General features: G+C 40.9%; 1 protein-coding gene across 1 annotated transcript in view; it reads right to left on the reverse strand.

Annotated features, from left to right (window-relative positions):
• The window catches only part of ZDHHC20 (zinc finger DHHC-type palmitoyltransferase 20), a 1600692-nt gene that overhangs the window by 202864 nt on the left and 1375042 nt on the right, over positions 1-22786 (reverse strand). Inside the window, exon 12 of the mRNA XM_044072039.1 lies at positions 9710-9789. Within this exon, the coding sequence (XP_043927974.1) occupies positions 9746-9789 (44 nt within the window). The 3' untranslated portion in view covers positions 9710-9745. The remainder of the gene's footprint in view (positions 1-9709; positions 9790-22786) is intronic.

Genomic DNA, 22786 nt, shown 5'->3' on the forward strand with positions numbered 1-22786 from the left:
CCACCAACTCCTTACCCACCTGCTAACCAACAACCTTCGAACTAAAACCTAACATGGATTCAGACCTTCCCATAGCACCAACACTACCCTAATTAACTTTTCCAATACCATAAACTTGCACAGGAACCAAGGAAAGCTGGTCCCTGCCACCTTCTTAGACTTATCCAAGGCATTTGATACAGTTTCCCATAACAAACTCCTCCCCTGTCTAGCAGAACTCAACCTTGATGACCCCATTCTACAATGGTTTAACAGTTATCTAAACAACCGGTCACAATCTGTCAAATGGGGCAACTCCCTATCCCACCCACTCCCTAGCACATGTGGTGTCCCCACAAGGTTCAGTCCTTGGGCCCCCTTCTCTTCAACATATTTACAAATAATCTCCACTTAGCTACCACTAAAGCCAACATTGTCCAGTAGGTGGATGACATTACCCTAATCTGCTCAGCAACAAACATCCAATTAATTCAAAGTAAAGCCCAAGAATCCTTCACTGAGGTAGAGAACTGGCTAAACAACTACCAACTAATACTAAACCCCCCAAAAAACACAGCTAATACTATTCCACCCAACCAAACACTGCAATGCCACCTTTACCATCATGTCTACCAATGGCACCATCACTCCAGTAACTGAGGCTAATCTCTTAGGCATCACTATTGATCAACTTAAATACAACAAGCACATATCCCAAACTCTTTCTAATGTCCATAAAAAAACTAGGTTGCCTATATCGTTGAAAACTATTCCTAACCCCTGAGACTAGAACAATAGCCAGAACTCATCTCTTATCAACACTACTTTACGCCTCTCCAGTTCTCACCAATATTAACAAAACCAACCTGAACAAACTCTCTACATGCTACAATAAAATAGCTAGGTTCACTGCCAATAATAGATCACATTCCCAACCATTGCCTATCCCTAATTAAACTGCACTGGTTAGAATTTCCAAACCTCCTACGCTACCACCAACTGATCATAGCTCATCAAATTCTCTTCCATCCGGGGAAGTGCCCTGTACTTGCCGACATGCTAAACTTTAACAACCCTAAAACGGAGCTACGTTCATGTATCAAAAACCTGACTGAAGTTAATCCATGCAATAATGGTTCTGGGGAGGCCTTATTCTCCCATTGTGTTGCCAAAGCATGGAACACCCTCCCACCTGAACTCAGGCTACAAAGTCAAACAGGCACCTTTAAAGGCCTTCTTAAATTACACCTCAATACTAACCCTCTCTGCAACTGCAAAGACCCCCCCTTGAATACCCACTTTTCCATATGTAAGTGACCCGTTAAAGCCTTTAATGCATACACTATACTCTCACCTGAAATGTACTTTTTGTATATATTGTAAATAATGGTACTACTCCTGAGTATCTTATTGTTCTACATAATTGTTTTTTGTACTTCATTGTTTCTCTTATCTTGTATGCTAGTTTTATTGTTATCTAAAGCATGTATGTACACTGTTATTTCTTTGGAGCTTTTCTCCCCAGGACTCCACTGAAAAAGGACACATGATGTCCAGTTGGACTTATCCTGGTAAAATAAATGTTAAATAAAAGAAATAAAACACAGTAAGAATGAAAATCTCGGTGTGGTATTTCCTTTCCACAGGCAAGACAATTGTTAACTTTTTCTGACATCGGTTAGAGCAAGAAAAAAGGATCCCAAACGGGGTACTTAGCTTTAGAAGACTTCAGGATGATTCAATTCGTAAATGAAACACTCAGGTAGCAGCAGACCAGAACTCATGCAAACTGCTTCTACTATGGGCTCCTCGGCAAGAAGGACTGATGTAATGGCGTCAGCTACCTGTTTTTATACCCCCAACTACCTGATGTCAGTTCTGGAGCGACAGCAACCGACACAGAAATACTAAGACTCTGGTATTCGGGCCGACTGAGGGCTACCTGCAAGCAGACAATCCAAGTATGATGATTGCAACAGTGAAACACAAAGAACTTCAGTGTTCTGAACTGGTAACGACTGGCTCCCTACTGGAAGCTAAGTACCTTCTGGAAAATCTGATAATTTTTATGTGATGGTACACATCCTGAAGGTCTACTGAGCACATCCAGTCATCCTTGCTCAGAAAGTGGAGAACGGACTGAACTGTGACCATCCAGAACTTGAGTCTCAAACAGATTTGTTCCACACACAGAGATCTAAAATTGGTTACCAGTCCTCCGTTTTCTTTGGCACAACAAATTTTAAAGGATAGTAAACAGTTACTATGTGATTAATTACCTATCACTGTGAACAACCAAAATAGGTTGAAAGAAAGTTGGTTGGTAACATTGGATGTAAATTCTTTATTTACAGTTATACCGCATCCTTATGGTATTGAGGCGGTAAAAATATATCTAGGAAATAACAGTACATATGATGCGACACAAATTGATTTAATTTGTATGCTGTTAGAGATCATTCTCGAGAATAATGTGATGCTGTTTGATGGGAAATACTACCTGCAACAGGTAAGTGTTGCGATGGGTACACCGTGTGCCAACAGTTATGCAAATATTGTGTTGGCACATTGGGAGGATGAAGCAATTTTGCTGAATGGTACCTACAAACCTTATATTTATTTATATAAACAGTTTGTAGATTATCTCTTTTTGATTTGGACTGGTTCATACATGCAGCTGATGCAATCTGTAGAGCATTTAAACGAAAGTACAAGTTTTTTGAGATTTGCATCGAAAGCTTCTACAACAATGATAGACTTTCGAGATGTAGCCATTATGAAAGATCATGAAGGTGTTTTCTCCACTACTTTGTATAGAAAAACATGTCGAAGAAATAGCATCTTATCTCAGGACAGCATGCACCCGGTATATGTATATAGTAATATAATAAAGGGACAAGGTATGTGGATATCTAGGTTGAATACTGATGATAGAACCTTTATGAATGACTCAGACACCTTTAAGGAGGAGTTGGTTGAACGTAAATATACTAGGCAAGAAATTGATTATAACCTTGGATATGTTGAAAATTTAAGTAGTACAAAAGCTAAACCTTATATGAGTAATACAAATTTGGAGACCAGGGATATATCTGAAATTAGAAATAAAGATAATTATAATATAAATAGAGCTTTTTTAAGCTTACAGTATTCTAGTAATATTAACATAGTAAGGGATATTGTGAAACAGAATTGGTTTATTCTGCAAACTAATGCCCAAATTAAAGAGATTGTGGGTGATAAACCATGTTTTAGATACAAGAATAAAAAGAATTTGAAGAGATTGCTATTTAACTCAGATAAACAATGTTCGCAGAAGAAGCAAGTGTTTAAACCATATTTAACATCTTGTGGGAAGTGTAACATATGTAAAGTATTAAGTGTGGATAATATTTTCATACATCCCACAACTGGCATTAGATATGAATTCAGAGTAAATGCTACATGCACCATCAATGACTTGATATATCTTGCAGTCTGTAATGACTGTACATCATTTTATGTAGGCATGATGAATAGGTCTCTTCATGAAAGAATTAGGGAACATCTTTCTGCCATTCCCAATGATGATGTTGAAAGAAGTGCATTAGCCAAACATACAAGGATAAATAAAAGCCATACTTTTAAATTTTTAGTTATATGTAGTATAGATTGTGGTTTAAGGCTGGGTGATAAGAAAAATGTTACTGAACAAAAGGAATTACATTGGATAGTCAAGTTACAGGCCGATAAATGCCCTGGTCTTAATGAACGGGCATCTATAAAAGCTTTACTTGCTGCTAAAAGATTTAAGTAATTTTTTAATAAATCTTTTATACTTGTGTTTGATTAAATATATGCATGTATCTTTAAATTCAGTATGTTTTTTGGAATTATACCTTTAAGGCTAGCAATTGATTGATTGTTAATGCAAATGATTTAATCAATGATGTATTTAAATGGTACGCAAGTTCTGTCTGAATGAAGTCTGAAGAAGCATCTGTTGGATGTGAAAGCGCTTACTTGGTACCTGTTTGATTCCTTGGATCTGAAATAAATCGTTGGTTTGATGCTGTGGTCTTCCCATCTCCACTCTTGCTATTTGTGTTCAATTTCGTGAAGTGTGCCAAGTATTTCAGCGACTGGACAGCAAAAGTCACTGAAGCATATATTGCTTCCCAAACCTGTCCAGAGCCCTAGATTCTTTATTGGGGGGTGGACAGTAGAACTGTGTTTCGCAAGTTCCTTCATTGTAGCTGCCACCAAAACCATTGCATCAACTGATACTCCCTTTACTTCACTCTCTTCTTACCAGTGGAGCCAGAATCCTGTCTGGTCTCTTGAGGATCAGCTCAATTATATCAGATTTCTTCCATGCCTGCTTAGACACCAAATCAATGAGATCACCAGCAGTTGGAGGGACCCAGAAGGTAGACGGGCCAGTCCCAAAAGCCTCCAGAAATACTGACTCCTCAGAAATTGGGGTTCGGGCAGACCAACTACCCTTTTGTTGAAGGGTTTCAAGGATGGCTCCAAATGCGACGTCATCGGGTGGTGATTTGGGAGATCCTTCTTCCTCATCAAAGTCAGTATCCTCAGTGACTGACTCTGGTGGGGGGGGGGGGGTTCAAGTGTTTCCTCTTCCATGTCTTCTTCCTAGGGACATCTTTTGTGGGATGACCCTGAGAAGTATCGGAAGAGATGACAGTACCTGGCTGGGTGGTCTGGAAAGCTCTGGGCTGGCTGCCTCAGGGATCTAGAATGCTGAGGATCAAGGTGCAAAGTCAGTAGAGATGTTGAAGGTGGATGGGGGGTGACCCACCTGACCTGCTGGAGCAGAGATAACCCTCTTCACAACCTTGAAGGCAGACCGCTTCAGAAAGAAGGAAGCCAATGGAGCCAAGAAAACGGGTTTCTGGCCAGCCACCTCACTCTGCTCTGAGAGCTGTCCATCAGAGATGGAAGCCAGAGCAGAGCTGTTCAACGCCAAAGCTCTGAGGGGAAGAGATGGCTCTGAAAACCTTGGGAGTCAACTCTGTCCTCTCGGATCCAACCTGGAAGCTTCGGCAACGAGAGCCATTAAGATCCAAAGATGTCAGGGCCAGTGCACTCAGAGTAACAGTCAGATCGGGAGAGAAAGATGCCTTTAGATCAGAAACAGAAGGGGCTGAAAAACTCAGATCCGAGGGCTACCACCACAAGTTGGGTCAGAGGAGGAGTTATCAGTGCAGTAGTAGATAGACTGTTTTCCTGAACCACGAACATTAAGAATCCCTTCTGAAATTGCTTTGTGAAGAACCTCATCATCCTTTCCACATCCGCCTCTGAGAGGCTTCTGGAGGAATGAGAGGACACCACTGAAGAAGACTTAGCTTGCCACTCCAGAAAGGGGGTGAGCACCCTGGGTGGTACCAGATCCACTGTGGGAGAATACTGAGTACAAGGCAATGGCTTAGGATCCAAGGACTTCGAATATGTAGTGTGTGTTATTGGATCGGAGGAAGGACTTGCCAGATACCTGATCGGATCACAGGATGGTCGGATCCCAGGAGATGTCAGATCCGATTTTGATTTATTCTTTGGTTCGGAAAAAGTTGAAGCCATGGAGTCTGAAAATCTGGAGCTTTTTGAAGGGTCATTGGATTTTGTCTTAGGAGACTGAACTCCCAGCGATGGCCTGGGAAAAGGGAGTTGGCAATAAACCTCTTAATATTAATGTTTCTCCTTTCTTTGAGAGCACTGGAGTTGAATCCACTGCAAATGTCAGTCCTAGTCTAGGTGCTCAGCCCCTAAACAGTACACAGACACAGTGGGGATCAGTAAATGGCATCTTGTACCTACATTTTGCATTTTTTTAAAGCCATTTTCAGACATAGCTACAGGTGGTACTGTAAACAACCATATATCAGCAAAAGAACCAAGATATCTACTCTGACAGTAACAAATTAAATACCGTCACTAGAAAAAGGAATGGGCAGAGAAAAAAAAGTTAGCAGATTCTCTTTTTTTGATGAAATAGAAGAACGGTCTAACACCCTTAACAGAAGGGGATATATGGGGGGTAGGAAAGGTCTACCAACAACAGTTGCAAGAATACACTCAAGTGTGTAAGGGGAATGAAAAAATGAAGAGTAGAAAGAAGTTGATGGAAAATAGAAAGTTATTAAACAGAGATTTACTAAATGGATGGCAATTAAAGACAAGGTTTTAAAGAAATGACATCTTAAAACGATAGCTTGAGAGCAGTAGTCAACCACTTCTGGTCGCAAAAGCGGCAAATGAGATCTGAGGGAAGTTAGGCATGGTGCATGTGTAGGAAAGGAGCTCAAGTTTGTTGGTCTTCACAAGCTGGAGTAACAGCCGATTCTGATCCAAACCCATATGTTGAGGAATGAAGGAAAACTGACATCAGATTCACTCACTCACTAAAAATAGGAAAGTGGCGAGATGACATGGCCCATTCCCACATTCATGCTACTACCTCTTAACTTAAGAGGGTATGACTAAATTCTGCAGTTTTATGATGCATCAAACCAATGCCATGTCACATCAGATGGCAACTGCTTACTGGCGAGGAGGTCCTCTAGAGCCTGTAGCTTTAGAAGAGCCATTCTTATCTCCAGGACGATGACATGCACAGAGACCTTTTGTTCTGACCAAGTCCTTTAGACTGCCTTCCCTAAACAACAGTCATAATGCAGATACGTCACTGACGGTGAGGTACAAAGGAACAGCTGTGAGAAAAGCTGCCCTGGTGAAGACGCACTGAAAATAGCGAAGGCTAACCAATGAGACCAGAATAAAAGGGATATAGCATCTGTATTTTGATTACACTGTACACAGACTCCATTGGAGGACCATCATCTGGTACATGACAAATGGGAATACAACTACAGCCAGCATTAGAACCAGACCCTGAAGGCATACAGTGACTGATGCCTTGGGGGCAAAAAAAAAGCAAAACAGTGGATTGAAGATGCTGTCTGACAGACTGGTTGTACAACTCCTTGCATCTAGGTGGTGTGTGATGAAAGTATGTGCTATCAAGAGCTTTAGTTGAGACGTCAGTGTTCACTGAAATCCATAAGGACCTGAACAACTTGCCTGGCTCTATGATGCAGGAGGATGGAGCCCTTACTGCAACTCAGGTGACTGGACTTTGACTAGCATCACTGGTAATGGAAGAGCCAACCAGGGACAGAAAGGAGTGAAGGGGCATGGCCTGCTTCCCTCTCCAGGGAGGGGGCTGGAGATGTTCAGGAAGCACACAGGAAGTGAGATTTCTCCTGTTATCCAAGGAAGTGTTCACGAGTTTTTACTTGATGTCATCAGGCAGATGCTATAGCCTATGCCAGGAATAGCTCCTGATGACAGAACCTGAGGTCACAGGCCTTGATGAAGCCTCCACTGCATCACAACTACACTTAATGGAGTGTCTAGTTACTTCACTGCAGGAATTTAACAGACTACAGACCTTTGCTTTGATAAGGGAAGCCAAGAAATCACCCAACTGATTAAAAGCATCAATAAGAAGGGCCAAGGAATATCTGGCCATATGAGTATGGTAGTTTATGGCTCTCACAGCTAAAGTGGCAGCTGTATATACTTTTCTTTTGCCCAGTCTTTCCATTATTCTGCTTTCTTTATCCAAAGGAAGGAGGCAAGTAAAAAGGAGAAGTTTGGAAGTTTTATCTGCAGTTACAGAAATCATGGAAGGGTCTGCAGAAGGTGCCTTGTAGAGGAATTTTGCATCTTCAGGGACTTTATAAAATCTGTCTGGGTGCTTTGCAGGGGGTTGAGAATCTGGGGCTGTATAGGCAGCCAAAAAGGCATTCACAAAAGCAGGATGCACAGGAAGAACTGCAGATGGATTAGGGGACTCATTTGTAAGAGGTCATAACACCTCTTTTGAGTCTCAGTAACCTGACTGCGGTCTCACTTAAAGTCCCTCATCTGCACTACTGTTTCCCCAAAGATTATGTCTTCCCCTGGGGAATCCATTTAATGCGACGGCTCCTCTGGAGATGCATACTCCAGAGTGGAGGCAATTTGGGATGTGTAAGTTAGGGATTCATCCCCTAAAGAATCCTCTTCTTCAGAGGAAATATCAGGTACTAATTTGCCCTAAGGAGTAGAAGCTGAAAGGGTCTGGGCAGGTGCAGAGATATGGCATAATGCAAGGAAGGCATTAAGTAGGGCCTGAGTAAAAAGGCCTGCCAGGCACCTGGACAGATGGCACGGATGGTTGAGGAGGAACAATACAATTTGACTTTTGCTTCTTCTGTTTGGGAGCATCCAACACAGACATGTCCATAATGCGATGCAGGGAAGGAAGGCTGGATGTCGGGTAGCACTTCACAATATTAGAAATAATGCCTTCATGGATGACTATTTGAGAAACGCCATGTGGGGCCTCGGAAATGAGCCTTGGGCCCCCCCAACGCCCAAGTCGGATGCCTGCGACTCCTCCTGGGATGTGCTAGTGGCTTCTTTGACGGCTTTCTTCTAGGTACGAGTCAGTGGAATGCCTGCAGATTAAGACTCAGACTTGGGCCTTCACTGGCCTCAAGAGGTACAGTCAGAAGAGAGAATGCATCAGTAGGATCATGCCGAGATTTCTTGGCTTTTTTTTGGGAGGTTTTTCCAAGGTTCCCGATGTCGGGTCCATGTCTTTGGCTAAGTGTTTCAAGCGCTGATTCTCTACATACAATTTTAATGTGGCCAGAGAGCTCCTAAGGGTTTTGGGAACAAAAGACTGAGATTTCACAAGTGCTGTGGTCTTGGCCTAGACAAAACAGGCAGAGCTCGTGAGAGTCTTTATGTGGGATCTGCTTTCCACACTGACACTTGTCCTTTTTACCTGACATTAACCCACAAAGCAGAAGCAAAAATGTAACCCAAAACCCCTATAGGGTACTTATCTGAACATGGATAAACATGAAGTCACTTCTCCAAGCGAGCGATGACTGGAGCTGGCAGTCACAAAGGCGGCAAACAAAATTCTAAGGTAAGTGCGTGCTGACGTCCGCTTTATACCAGACGTCCATTTATGGCCGACATATGCTGAGTGCAGCGGGCCGAAGCACGTACCTTCGCAGTAGCAGCTAACTTTTGAATAATCGCTGGAAATTCAAGCCAACCAGAGGCAGACTCCCTTCATGTTATGGATACAGCAGCATATAAATAAAAGGACATCACTGAAATTGCAATGTCCAGGCCAACATGCCAATGAATAGCAATGTACCCATCTGTGCATGCATCTCCATCATCATCCACCTTCTGTAACAGTTGGGTAGATTAACAAAGGTAGGAATCTAGTACACTAGTTTTCAATGTAGTTTCCCCACAGGGCAACTTACTCAGTTTCAATAGGGTTTTTGAGCCAAATCACTCTGAAAATAAATATTATGCATTAGGCAGTTAAGATCACTTTTTAAAAGGTACCTGATGCATAATATGCATCTTCTAGAGAGGTCAAACACCAAAAACCCTTGTTAGTGTGACTGCTGGGCTCTGTTCAGAGGGCTCTCTCAGTGATGGTGATTATTACAACAATGGAATCTGCTAAAGGAGTCTTGCCTCAGCATTCAAGGCCCTTCAGCCGTTCTGCAGGAAGGCAGCATTTTTGCAAGTCCATTTAGAAAGCAGCAATACAATAGCATTCTAAATACAATGTTTTATATTTTAGCTATACTCCACTATTCTATCATTACATGCATTTAAGACAAAATACATAATGTTCACTTCTTACCTGTTAACATCAGTCATAAAGATAACTGTTAAAAACTTAAGAATCACTTTCCACTGGAACTGCGACGTGGCCCCAAGCACCTGAAATTCAATGCAGCAAAGATAAGAGTTTAAACAATGTGCAAGTCATTACTTAACATGTGAACAATACAAACAATATGCTAATATTCTTAGAATTTCGGGTTTAAACATGCAAACTACCTGTGTTGCTTAAAGCTATTTAATACACATTTCTAATTTGGATTAAAATAAAGCTCAAGAACTGATGACTAAACCCTATTTCTAATGACCTGTAAATTACAGGTTGAACAAATATTTAATTTGATTCAAACATTATTTTAAATGTAAACATGTGTGTTTACATATGTGTGTGATATATATATATATATATATATATGGGATCACAATCTCAAAATACTGAAAGACTGACTTTCAGTATCTCGAGACTAATATCGCGAAAGTACAGATGATCGAAACTGCACTTTACAGCGTCTTGCATTATCGACTGTGCTGTTGAGGTGGTGTGTTGTGGTTTGTGTTTACGGTGCACTGTGGGGTTTGGGAATGAGATACGGTGGAAGATGGGTGGCTGTGTACAGAGATTCAAGTAAGTTGCTAGTGTTTAAGGATTTTGGGTAGGGTTTTTTTGTTTTGTAGTGTTGTGGGAAGTTTTGGGAATTTGGTGGGTTATGTGGGTGAGTATGTGCGTTACTGTTGAAGGCGGTGTATTTTTTGAATGTGTAGTATGTGTGTGTGTGACAATGTGTGAAGTATAGTGTGCATGGCGGTAGGTTATTAGTGTCTTTTGTGGTAATGAGACCTCAGAGCTGGCATATATAAGTAGTGGGGGGGGGGGGTTGTAGATATGTATTTCGTGTTTTAATATAGGTTTAGGGGGTGGCAGTGGTGATGTGCTGGAGGTTATACTACAGAACTGAATGTCGCTTCCTGAAAATTTGACATTTTGAATTTTCGGTATAGTGACATTCAGTATTGTAATATTTCGGTACAGTGGGTGCTCGGTATTTAAGTCTTGAGATACTGAAAGTTGGTCTCTCAGTATTTCGAGATTTAGAAGTAGACCCTATATATATATATATATATATATATATATATATATATATATATATATATATATATATAAAACACACACAGTGGATATAAAAAGTGTACATAACCCCTGTTAAAATGCCAGGTTTTTGCGATAGAAAAATGAGACCACAAGAAATCATTTCAAAACGTTTCCCACCTTTAATGTGACCTATAACCTGTACAATTCAAGTGAAAAACAAATCTGTTAGAAGAAAATATAAAAAATAAAAAAAGTACAATAAGTTGGTTGCATAAGTGCGCATACCCTTAAACTAATACTTTTATGAAGCACCTTTTGATTTAATTACAACATTCAGTCTTCTTGGGTAGGAGTTTGTCAGATTGCGAGGGCATCTTTTGTGCACAGCCCTCTTCAGGTCCACTCCACAGATTTTCTATGGATTTAGGTCTGGGCTCTGGCTGGGCCATTCCAAAACTTTAATTTTCTTCTGTTAAAGCCATTCTTTCATTGATTTGGATGTATACTTGGGGTCATTTGTCATGTTGAAAGGTGAAATTCCTCTTCAGCTTTCTAGCAGACACCTGAAGGTTTTGGGCCAAAAGTGACTGGTATTTGGAACTGTTCACAATTCCCTCCACCTTGGCGAAAGCCCCAGTTCCAGCTGAAGAAAAGCAACCCCAAAGCATGATACTGCCACCACCATGCTTCATTGTGGGGATGTTCTTTTAGCGATGATGTGAAGTGTTGCTTTTGCGCCAAATGTAACTTTTGGAATTGTGGCCAGAAACTTTAACCTTGGTCTAATCAGACCAGAACACATTTTCTCACATGCTTTTGGGAGACAATGTATTGTTTTGCAAATTTTCACCATTTCTGGATGTTTTTCTGTCTTGCAACCCTACCCCATACCCCAGACATACGGAGAATACAGAAGATTGTTGTCACATGATGTACACAACCAGTACTTGCCAGAAATTCCTGCAGCTTCTTCAGTGTTGCTGTAGGTCTCTCTGCAGCCTCCCTGATCAGTTTTCGTCTCGTCTTTTCATCAATTCTGGAGGGACATCCAGTTCTTTGCAACGTCACTGTTCTCATATTTTCTCCACTTTTTTATGAGTCTTCACTGTGTTCCACGGTATATCCAATGCTATGGAAATCTTTTTGTACCCTTCTCCTGACTGATACGTTTTAACAATGAGATCCCTTTGATGCTTTGTAAGCTCTCTGTGAACCATGGCTTTTGCTGTAGTAGGCAACTGAGTAAATGTCAAGAAAATCCTACTAGAACAGCTGAACATTATATGGGGTGAATCAGTCTCTCTCTAATTGATGGCAGGTGTGTAAGCCAAGAAGACTGAATGCTATAATTAAATCAAAAGGTGCTTCAACAAAGTATTAGTTTAAGGGTGTGAACACACAACAAAGTATTAGTTTAAGGGTGTGCACACAGACAACCAGCATATTGTATGTTTTTTATTTACATTTTCCCCCTAACAGATTTGTTTTTCAACTGAATTGTACAGGTTACATTAAAGGTGGCAAAAGTTTTGAAATGATTTATTGTGGTCTCATTTTTTTTATATCAGAAAAGCCTGGCATTTTATATATATAGGGTCTATATTACATCATTGAACACTTAAAGTGAACGATGATTAATCGACCCCATGTAAGCGAAAGCTTACAAAGTCGAAACCTCAGAACAGAGATTTATCTCCAAGGGGAAAAAAATTGCTGTTCCAAAAAAATAAATAAATTAAACTTTAAAACATTAAATAAAGTGGGGGGCTTCGCCATCCACACCCACCAACGTGGGAGGCTGTGCCCCCCCCACACCCCCTACTTATATATACCAACTCAGAGATCGCACTACAGTGCTGAAAACGTCAATGTAACAGAAGCGGCCAAGCAAATTCTTTCCCAGGGAAAGAATTTGCTTAAAAGCCGCTTCATTATTTTGCCTTTTCGCTTTTATGTTCGATCAAGAAGCATTCGACAGAATGAGTCTGCGATCACGGAACAGGAACCCTATATACACATATATATATATATATATATATATATATATGCATATGCATTCCCTTCAGAAACCTGAACGCTCACTTACAAAAATGGAAAGAAAAGGCCGACGACCGCACAACACCGATGTCCCAGAACATGACTTTACACTCCAGGTAAGTATTCACTTCACCATCCTGTTAAACTTTGCCTCTTACCCAAGAGCTGGTATACTGGGGGGTCTGGGGGACGCAGCCTCCCACATGGATGGGTTTGATTTCCTTCCGTTTTTCTTTTTTGTCAGGATGACCTACCTGGAGTGGAAAGTCAGTGTTCCAGGATGTCTGGTCATCAGCCTTTTTGTCTCTGAATTATGGAAGCTGGGTAAATCAGCGTTCAGGTTTCTGAAGGAGACCTATATATACATATATATATATATATATATATATATATATATATATATATATATATATGGATCTACTTTGATCCATCAAATTTAAATTCAACGAAACATAAATTCGCGACTGTACTTCTGCTAAAGTGCATTTTGTCGAAAATGCACTTTCGTGGTAAAACACAATAAAGTAAAAAAAAAATAGGTAATACATGAAAACATGCAGTTTGCATGTAACCTTAGTTGTACATCAACCTTTACTGCTTACACAATAGTGTTTTTTACTTCATTTTCAAACAAATGCACTTTCGTGAAACTGCAGTAGCGAATTTACGTTTTGGTGAAACGTAAATTCGTTGGATCAATAGGGATCCATATATGCATAGATATATATATATATATATATATATATATATAATATATAAATATAAATGCATATATATATATATATATATATATATATATATATATATATATATAAATGCATATATATATATATAAATATAAATGCAAATATATATATATAAATATAAATGTATGTATATATATATATATATATATATATAAAATCTACATAAAAAATATATTATATACATTATATATATATATATATATATATATATATATATATATATATATATATATAGACATACATGCGCGCACACAGACACACACTTTCTGCACCATATACCAATACCAACACTACATTCAGTAATACGAATGATTGCCAAATCACAAGCGGTCTACTTACTGACAAGACTAGACTACTCAAAACAGTAAATCATTCTCTACTACTAAAACTAGCAAAACTTAACTCTGGTGGTAACACTATACAGTGGTTCAAAAGCTATCTGGAAAACAGAGCCTTCCAGGTGCTGACTAACAACTCCCCATATGAAAGAGCCATCCTTAATACTGGTGTTCCATAAGGGTCACTTCTGCTACATCATCTCTTCTCACTCTTCATGGGATGGTCTCATTCATGACCTATTATAGCTCAATGCAATTGTGTATGCAGATGACATCTTATTTCTGAATTCCAGCAGGACAGTTTCAAAAAGGTGAGGATTCATTTGCAATGCAATCTAACTGGACATACATTAAAGTTAACAATAAACCTTAGGAAATCCCGTGTTATGATGTTTGCTACTACCCAGAAACTACACAATCTTCCCCACTAAAAATAAAAGACAATGAAGGCAACTTAAACCCAAATGTCGAAGATCATCATCATCTTGGTAATACGGTAGTCATCACCTTATCTTCTACAGAACACACTGACAGTGCTGTGGATAAAACACTTAATTTCCCAATCTACTCACTTCCTCTGCAAGACATGCACTGGACAAAAATGTTCTAATTCCAAAAAACAGAATGTGGCCTGTCGCTATTAATGTATTCTAGCTTCAACAGGAACTGCAGACTGCAATCTACTAAGAGAACTTGGTTGGTTACCTGTTCACTGTAGAGGTGACTAAACTGCTGAGCACAATCCTTTTTAAAATAATAAAAGTTATGCCATTTTCCTCCCATGAAATCAAAATCCCAGATTACAGAACAAACTTACTCCCACCGGGACAATGATGAAGCCCACCTCCCTTGTTAGGCTTGAATGAAAACTGCCATATGGGAAATAGTTTTAACCAAGATGGGGCCTTCCACTTGAAATCACCTACCAGTAGAGGTCAGGCAACATGAAATTATTACATTTAAGATCAAACTCAAGTAACACCTATCAAATGCAGCCATCTGCACTTACTTTTTGGACAATGGGTAGAAAAACACTGGTTCATCTTGTCTTAAATGTTTATGCTTCATATACTTTAAATGCATCAACTCCTCGGAAGATTTTGTACATGTATTCCTATAATGCTTTCATGCATCAAGCAACATGCTTACTTTAGTTCTTTTTATTGTAATTTACCACAACTATTGTAACTGGACAAATCTGCCCCAATGTGCCCGGACTATGACTAAAATGTGCCTGTCAATAAGTTCACCTAACAGGTCATCAAACTGGAAATTACATAAATAAATGAAATTAAACATTGCCAGGAGTGATCCTCTTAAGTGACAAAGGACACTGTGTGTAAAACTACACAAACATTTCAACAGTCTTCCAGTATGAGAAAAAGTTATTTATTAGCAGCACAGGCAAACACCCAAACTGTTTTCTTCCCACTGATGAAGTTAAAGTGAAACTAACTTTTTTTTTTTCCACTGCCTGTACTGCTAATATAAACTCTTTTTCCTCTGTACAAGACTGCTGGCTTTTTTTTTTAACGCATACAGAAACACAGACACACCCCAAATGTATTTTTCTAGATCACCTTGTACACTAGTTATGAAACTGGCGTTTGAAAGGAACAACTAACCTGCTGCATATCAACCTAAAAGTAGGTCACAGCAACGTAAACGTTGATGTTAGTTGCCTGTTAGAAAATAATTTACTGCAAAGGATATAAAAGGAAAAACAGATGCAGTCATATGTTATCTCCCCTTTGGACTGATTGACTTAGTTGCCAGCTCAGGAATTCTTAACCAGAGCTGTAATACTGAACATGAACATATTAAATACTTAAGCAACATACAACAACCACCATCTTAATGTAACAGCTAATTTATTAAACGTCTCACCATTGACTGTTCCTAGAATATGGCAGTTTTTTTCACCGAATTCTATGCTATGGGACCCTCATGCATCAAATGTGAGCAACACAAGCACTTTTGTATTCTCATATTCAAATCAGACAGTTTCCCTGAGATCCACTCACTATACCTACTCGATTGGACCCAGTACACCTGCTCAATATACCCAAGTGCATAATACTCTACCACAATCATAAGAACTGAAATAAGAGCAGGAGTATACATTTTTGAATTGCATGCACTCAAACTTATCATTTTATCAGTAAGTGTGTCATCCTTTAAGTATTCTTCCAGGAGGCAACCATCACTGCACTGTGGGGATTTCATTATTTAAGATTTCCTTTCCATGGTCATGGCACCTTGGAGAAAGATCGATCACTGGCTTGCAATTTAATGCATGTCTCACTTTTTTCCAAGGAAGACCACCTCCCACAGTTGGGTACAATGCGAGTTCCACAATTTCATTCTAAAAAATAAGTGAATAAATAAATATAAACAAATGGCAACTCCAGCCAATATGCTTCAAAAATTGACTCAGGCTCTGGAATCCAAACAAGTGGCTCGGGCAGACATGAAAACTTTTTTAAAAAAAAAACTTTGATTTTTCAGATTTTTCGCACAGGAAAGTACAGTTGTACAAGATGAACTTAACAGATGTTCGAATGTTCACTGCTGAAGTAGTTATATCTTGCCAAGGATACAACAGCCAGCTTGCAAAAATTCAGGGCACCTTCCACACACACACATAGTCAAGTAGCTTGAGATGAGCTTACTAAAAGACAAGTTTGGGTGCAGAGCCCTTGATAGCACTCCTGCCAGCAGAGACAGCAAGGTTAAGCCTGGAAAGGCCAGTGCTAGGAATAACAAAAATGAAATGTCCACACCCTGGCATAAAAGACATGCTAAAAAAGGGGGATGGATGGAAGAAGCAGCTACTGCAGCAGTGACCATTCGAACAACTGTTATGACAAGTTAACCTTAGACAACTGTACTATGTTCTTCATACTGATCACAGCAGCCTTAGCTATACGGGTAGAGTACATAACTAACTACATTTGGGAGGAGGAAGGAGAAGGTTCCTGGAGCTCCTGGAGAATGGTCCTAGCAAACCTTGATCTTGACATAGAGAAGGAATCAAGCTTACAGTGCTTTGTAAAACTGTACAGAGGACCACGCTGCAACTTTCTAGAATACTTCCAGTATCCAACCTTTTTCAAAAAGCCATACATGAAGCTAATGGTCTGGTAGAGTGGGCCTGGACACTACCTGGAATAGATATGTCAATGACTATAACAAAAGATAATAGTCTTAGACAACCATTTGAAAAGAGTGTTGACAAAGGATGTTCCTTCTTACCTTCACAAGAAATGAACTGATCCAAAGATCTGAAAGATTTAGTTCTGTCAAGATAGTACCTGAATTGTCTGTGGACATCTAAGGTATGGAGGACCCTTTCTCCTTCATTTTAGGTTCAGGAAAGAAAACAGGGAGATGGATAGTTTGACTTACTCTGATACCACTTTAGGCACAGAAGAAGGATTAGTTCTCAAAGAAACCCTGTCCCTACGGAAAGTGAGGTAGGGTACTAAGATAATCTTCTTGCAGAAATCAGAGCAATAAGTAGAACTGTTTTCCATGTTCATAACCTCAAGTCAACCAGGTTATCTGGTTCAAATGGAGCAAGTGTTGCCTCACTGGTTTACTTGAAGGCCTCTTATGCAAAACCCCTTTCAAGAACATTCTGCCTTGAAAGAGGGGGATCCATTGGCAGACGTACTGAAATGGCCGATGCATGAACCTTGACATAAGAGTAAGAAAGGTCATAGCAAAGTAACTCACACAAACATTGTAAAACTAGAGAACAACTAAGCCTGAATGGATGCATGTTATGCTGTTGGTACCAGCTAGAAAACCTTTTCCATTTGCTAACAGATGCAAACTTTCTTGCCTCCATTATTACCTGCTGCACATCCTCAGAAAACAGGCGTGTAAAAGGAATTAAGACCCTATCAAACAGGCAATCAACTGAAGAGGACTGATGTTGGGAAGCATCAGCCACCACTGTCCTTGCATGTAAAGATCCATTCTGTGAGGAAGCTTGTGGTAACTGCCCCTGGCCATTTTCAAAAGAAGGGAGGACCACGGCTGGGTGGACCAGAAAGGAGTCACCACAATGATCTTGAGGAATTCCTTCTGAATTTTTAGAAGTACCCTGGATATTAGTGGAAAGGTATACAGGAACATTCCTGTCTAAAGAAAATGCATCTGTCTTCTAAGCCTTCTTGCAATGGAGTCCTTGAACAGAATTTTTCCAGTTGATTGTTCAGAGAGAAGGCAAACAGGTCTACTTGATGAAATTTCTACAGATGGATCAAATCTTGGAAGACCCCCTGATCTATTTTCCATTCCTGAGGGTCTGTTCTGGTCCTGCTCAGCTTCTCTGGCATACAATTTTGCTCTGAAAGAATGTAGGATGCCTGTAGAGCGAGATTATGCTGTGAAGCTATATCCTAAGCTAACATGGCTAGTCTGCAAAGGGTGTACAAACCTGGTTCCCCCCTTGCTTGCTGATTAACTACATGACTAGGGAATTGCCTGTAAACCCCTGAAGAGGTCCAGGGACCAAAGACAGTTCAGGGAATCGAATGCCTTGATCAGGGCAAGCATCTCCTTTATATTTATGTGCTTGCATCAGTCCTCGGAGTCCCACAAACCCTGCTCTTTTCTCTTTCTTGAAATTGCACCCAAAGCAAAGTCCAAACCATCTATGGTGACTGACTGCTTTGGAGAAAGAAGACAGAAGGGAGACCTGGATTTAAGGATGTCCGTTATCTCCACCAAACCATCTAAAAATTTATCTCCAGAAAAACTCCAGTACCGGGATCTGAGAAAATAAACTGTGTTAATGGTGGGACAAAAGATACTTCAGATACCACAAAAGGGATGATGATGAAACACAGGGGAAACTCAAGAAACAAGGAGACTGGGATTTTGGATGCAGTCCTTTAAGAACAATAATCATGCAGAATATTATAGCCATAAAGTAAAAGACCAGCACTAGAGTTTTTAGTAGAATCTAGAACAGAAGCTGCCATTATAAAAGGCTGCATGAATTCAGGAATACCAGACAGGATGAAATCATCCTCCTCAAGGAAAAGTAAAAACCTGTCTGGTGGACATCTACAATAAATAAACTCTATAATAAAAGGAAAACAATTGCTGTCCAGGACCAAGAAGGAGCTGGTGTCTAATTGGAAGTAATCTCTTCTTAGCCTGAACAAGCAAATAAGAGCACTAGTGAAATCCTCCAAAGCAGAGTCCAATCTGGTCACATCTACTAAAGACAATCATAAGGCTTCCTTCACCTATGTCTGCAATCTCAAAGGAAGCACTCAGATCTGCTCAGAACTGGTGGTCAAGGACACCACATACACAAACCCTGTAGATATAGCCAACCTGCTGGCAGACAGGTTCAGTGAAAACTTCACTCCTCTGTCCCATCAGTAAAACAAGACAGCCCCAGTACCTGAACCCTCATCTCTAGGGAGGAAGTTATCACTGCCTGTCATAGGCAAAAAATACAGACTCCATGGGACCCGATAACATCCCAGGTTGCATCCTACATGAACTCAGGCAGGAACTTGCAGCACCATTAGGCACCCTATTCAACCAAAGCAGGGGTACCGGCTTTGCCCCAGCCAAGTGGAGGACAGCTACTGTCAACCCTTTGCGCAAACGGAGCATCCACTGATCCAGGAAATTAAGGACCCATCAGCCTAACTAACCTGATCTGCAAAGCCATGAATCAAATTATTTATCTCAAACAAGGACACTGGAAATCTCCAGACACTTGATCCCACACAGTTTGGTTTTGTCAAGGGAAGATCATGCCTGTTAAATTCGGTCGACTTGTTTGAGAAAGTCACCACTGCCATAGACAAGGGAAAGACTGAGCACACCGCCTACCTTGACCTGGCCAAGGGCTTCGATACAATTCCCCACTCAGGTATAATAGATAAACTTTCTCAACTAGGCATCAATCGATATGTTACCAGATGGGTAGCAAACCAGCTCACTGAACACCTACCTAGTCAAAATCGGGGAAGCCACCAAGTAGTTTACCAATAAGCGGTGTACCCCAGGGATCAGTATTCGGGCCTCTGCTGTTTGGGATATACTTCTCAGAGGTGCAGGCCAAATCTAGTGGGCTATGGCTGACCAAGTTTGCAGATGACTGCAAGCTGGGGTGCTGATATCAATTCCTCTAGTGATGTGGACATCCTCCAAGAGGATCTCGCCCAAACAAATGACTGGTGCCCGACACATGGCCTTAAACTGAATGCCAAAAAATTCATCATCATCCCTTTTGGGAAGAATGACGCCCCCATAAATTATCACATTGATAAGGCACTAAGCAAGCAATCAGTCATGACAAACTTGGGAACCCAAATTAATAGCAAACTGACTTTTGACCACCATATTGCTTCTGTTGTACAGAACGCTTTCTACATGGCCCACCATGGGTATCTCATCCAGGGACAAGGTGGTCATAGCATCCCTGTATTCTTCCATTATAAGACCGATAATTGAATACAATGCCCCTTTCGGCATGTACCTCACAAAGCACAAGCAGCAGCTGGCGAGACCAGAGAGGCTCCTCACCCGGAGAATCCAGGGCTTCAAACATCTACCCTACACAGATAGGCTAAAAGCCCTGTCCCTCTATTCAGTCTCCTGCAGATTCTCAGAGGTGACCTCTGTCTGGCATACAAAGCAATCTCGGAGCCTGCCCTAATAGGACTGCTACACATCTGCAAGCCAAGCTCCACTCGAGTAATCCACACGTACAACCTCAACCTGCTCTGTGACATCAATAGGACTTGTTGGTGAGACAGATGCGTGTCCCAGAGACTCCCCTTTTTGTGGAAGAGACTCCCTCTCCACGTAAAACAGAGTACCTCATTAACCCTTTTTAAAAGAAACCTGAACAACTGGATGGGGAACAGAAAACAGACCCCTGGGATTCCACCTATGTCCCTGCTGGACAGTGCCATATGGTGCTGACTTGTTGGAACATGGGTTAAATTCTTGGCTAGGCTCCTAAGGGCTTCAAGGCCAATAGCCTAGTAAAGTACAGTTGTGTACACTTACCATAAATGTAGATGTTCGAGTGTATTCACTGTTGCAGTCATTACATTTGGGTTATCTGTTTGCAGGTAGCCCTCAGCCGGCCTGATTATCAAAGTCTTGGGTCCTACGTCAGTTGCTGTCCCTTCTTCCATGATGTCAGGTCGTCAGGGGTATAAAACATGCAGCAGACATCATTACATCTGTTTTTCTTGCCTCAGATGTCAGGTGCCCCCCTAATGAGAAGCAATTAAATCTATAAATACAAGGATATACCCCCAACAAAAAAGCAAATGCACCAAAAAGCTTTTTGAGCATAGTACTTGAGAGTAGAGGTATAGCCAAAAGAAGAAAGGGGGCTGGAGGGAGGGTAACCAGGACTGCAACAGTGAATACACTCGAACATCTACATTTATGGTAAGTGTACACAACTGTACTATGTTCTTCGTGTTTCACTGTTGCAATCATTACATTTGGGCAGATTCCCAAAGCTAAGGTTGGGAGGAGGAATTTAACTATAATTAGGACCAGCTATAAGGCCCTGCAAGACTGCAGTGGCAAAACCAGCTCTGGATTTAGAGAAAATTGGCAAATGATAATGCTTGGTGATAGTATGTACAGAACTCCAGGTAGCAGCTTCTAGGATTGTCCTTAGTAGGGACGCCCCTGAGAAAGGCTATACAGGTAGATGATGCAGCCCTGGTTGAATGGGGTAGGATGCCATGTGGGATAGGTTTTCCATGGTGCATATAACAGAAAAGAATGCAGCGGCCTATCCATTTTGAAATGGTTTGTTTTGAAATGGCTTTCCCCTCTGTCCCTGCAGCAAATGCCACCAGCAGTTGTTCAGATTTCCTTAGAGGTTTAGTCCTGTCCAAATAGAATCTAAGCTGTCTATGCACATCTAAAGAGTGCATTATCCATTCTCCTTTGTTCTGTGGGTTAGGAAAGAAGGTAAGCAAATGAATAGACTGATTAAGAGCCACCCTGGATACCATGTTGGGCATGAAGGAGGGATTAGTTCTGAGGGACACCCTGTCCGCATGAAAGATGATGAAAGGTTCCACTGCCAAGGGCCTGTAATTCAGATACCCGTTCTTGCAGAAGTGATAGCTAAAAAGAAAGCTGTTTCCAGGGAAGAAATTTTAAATCTGCAGTAGCAGCTGGCTCAAAAGGAGGAAGAGCGAGTTTCTCCAAGACAAAGTTAAGATCCCAGGCTGGAGTTGGCGCTCTCCTGGGTGACCTTAAGTTTTTGGCCCCTCTGAGGAACTGCTTGAGCAGTGGGTGAGAGAAGAGGGGAGGCTCCATGCTATAAGGAGCAGAAATGGCTGAGGCATGAATTTTGGAGAAGGAAAAGGACAAGCCCTTATGAAGCATCTCAGTCAAGTATTGTAGAATCTGAGGTAAATTGGGCACTGCTGCGTTCATTCCTTGAGATTGGTTCCAGGCACACAATCTTTTCCATTTTGCAGCATAAGATTTTCTGGTACTGGGCCTCTTTGCCTCTAAAATGATGACATCCATCACTGATTTACTGAGAGATGGTAAAGGATATATTAGGTTTAAGTACTTGGGATCAACAGTTCAGAGTAATGGTAAGTGTGGAAGAGAGGTGATGAAGAGAGTACAGGCAGGGTGGAATGGGTGGAGAAGTGTGTCAGGAGCGATTTGTGACAGACAGGTACCAGTAAGAGTGAAAGGGAAGGTCTACAAGAGGGTAGTGAGACCAGCTATGTTATATGGGTTGAAGACGGTGGCATTGATGAAAAGGCAGGAGTCCGAGCTGGATGTGGCAGAGTTAAAGATGTTAAGATTTGCACTGGGTGTGACTAGGGTGGACAGGATTAGGAATCAGTATA

This window comes from Protopterus annectens, chromosome 5.part0 (genome assembly GCF_019279795.1).
Source record: "Protopterus annectens isolate FY-2018-M chromosome 5.part0, PAN1.0, whole genome shotgun sequence".
In the NCBI taxonomy this organism is placed as follows: domain Eukaryota; kingdom Metazoa; phylum Chordata; order Ceratodontiformes; family Protopteridae; genus Protopterus; species Protopterus annectens.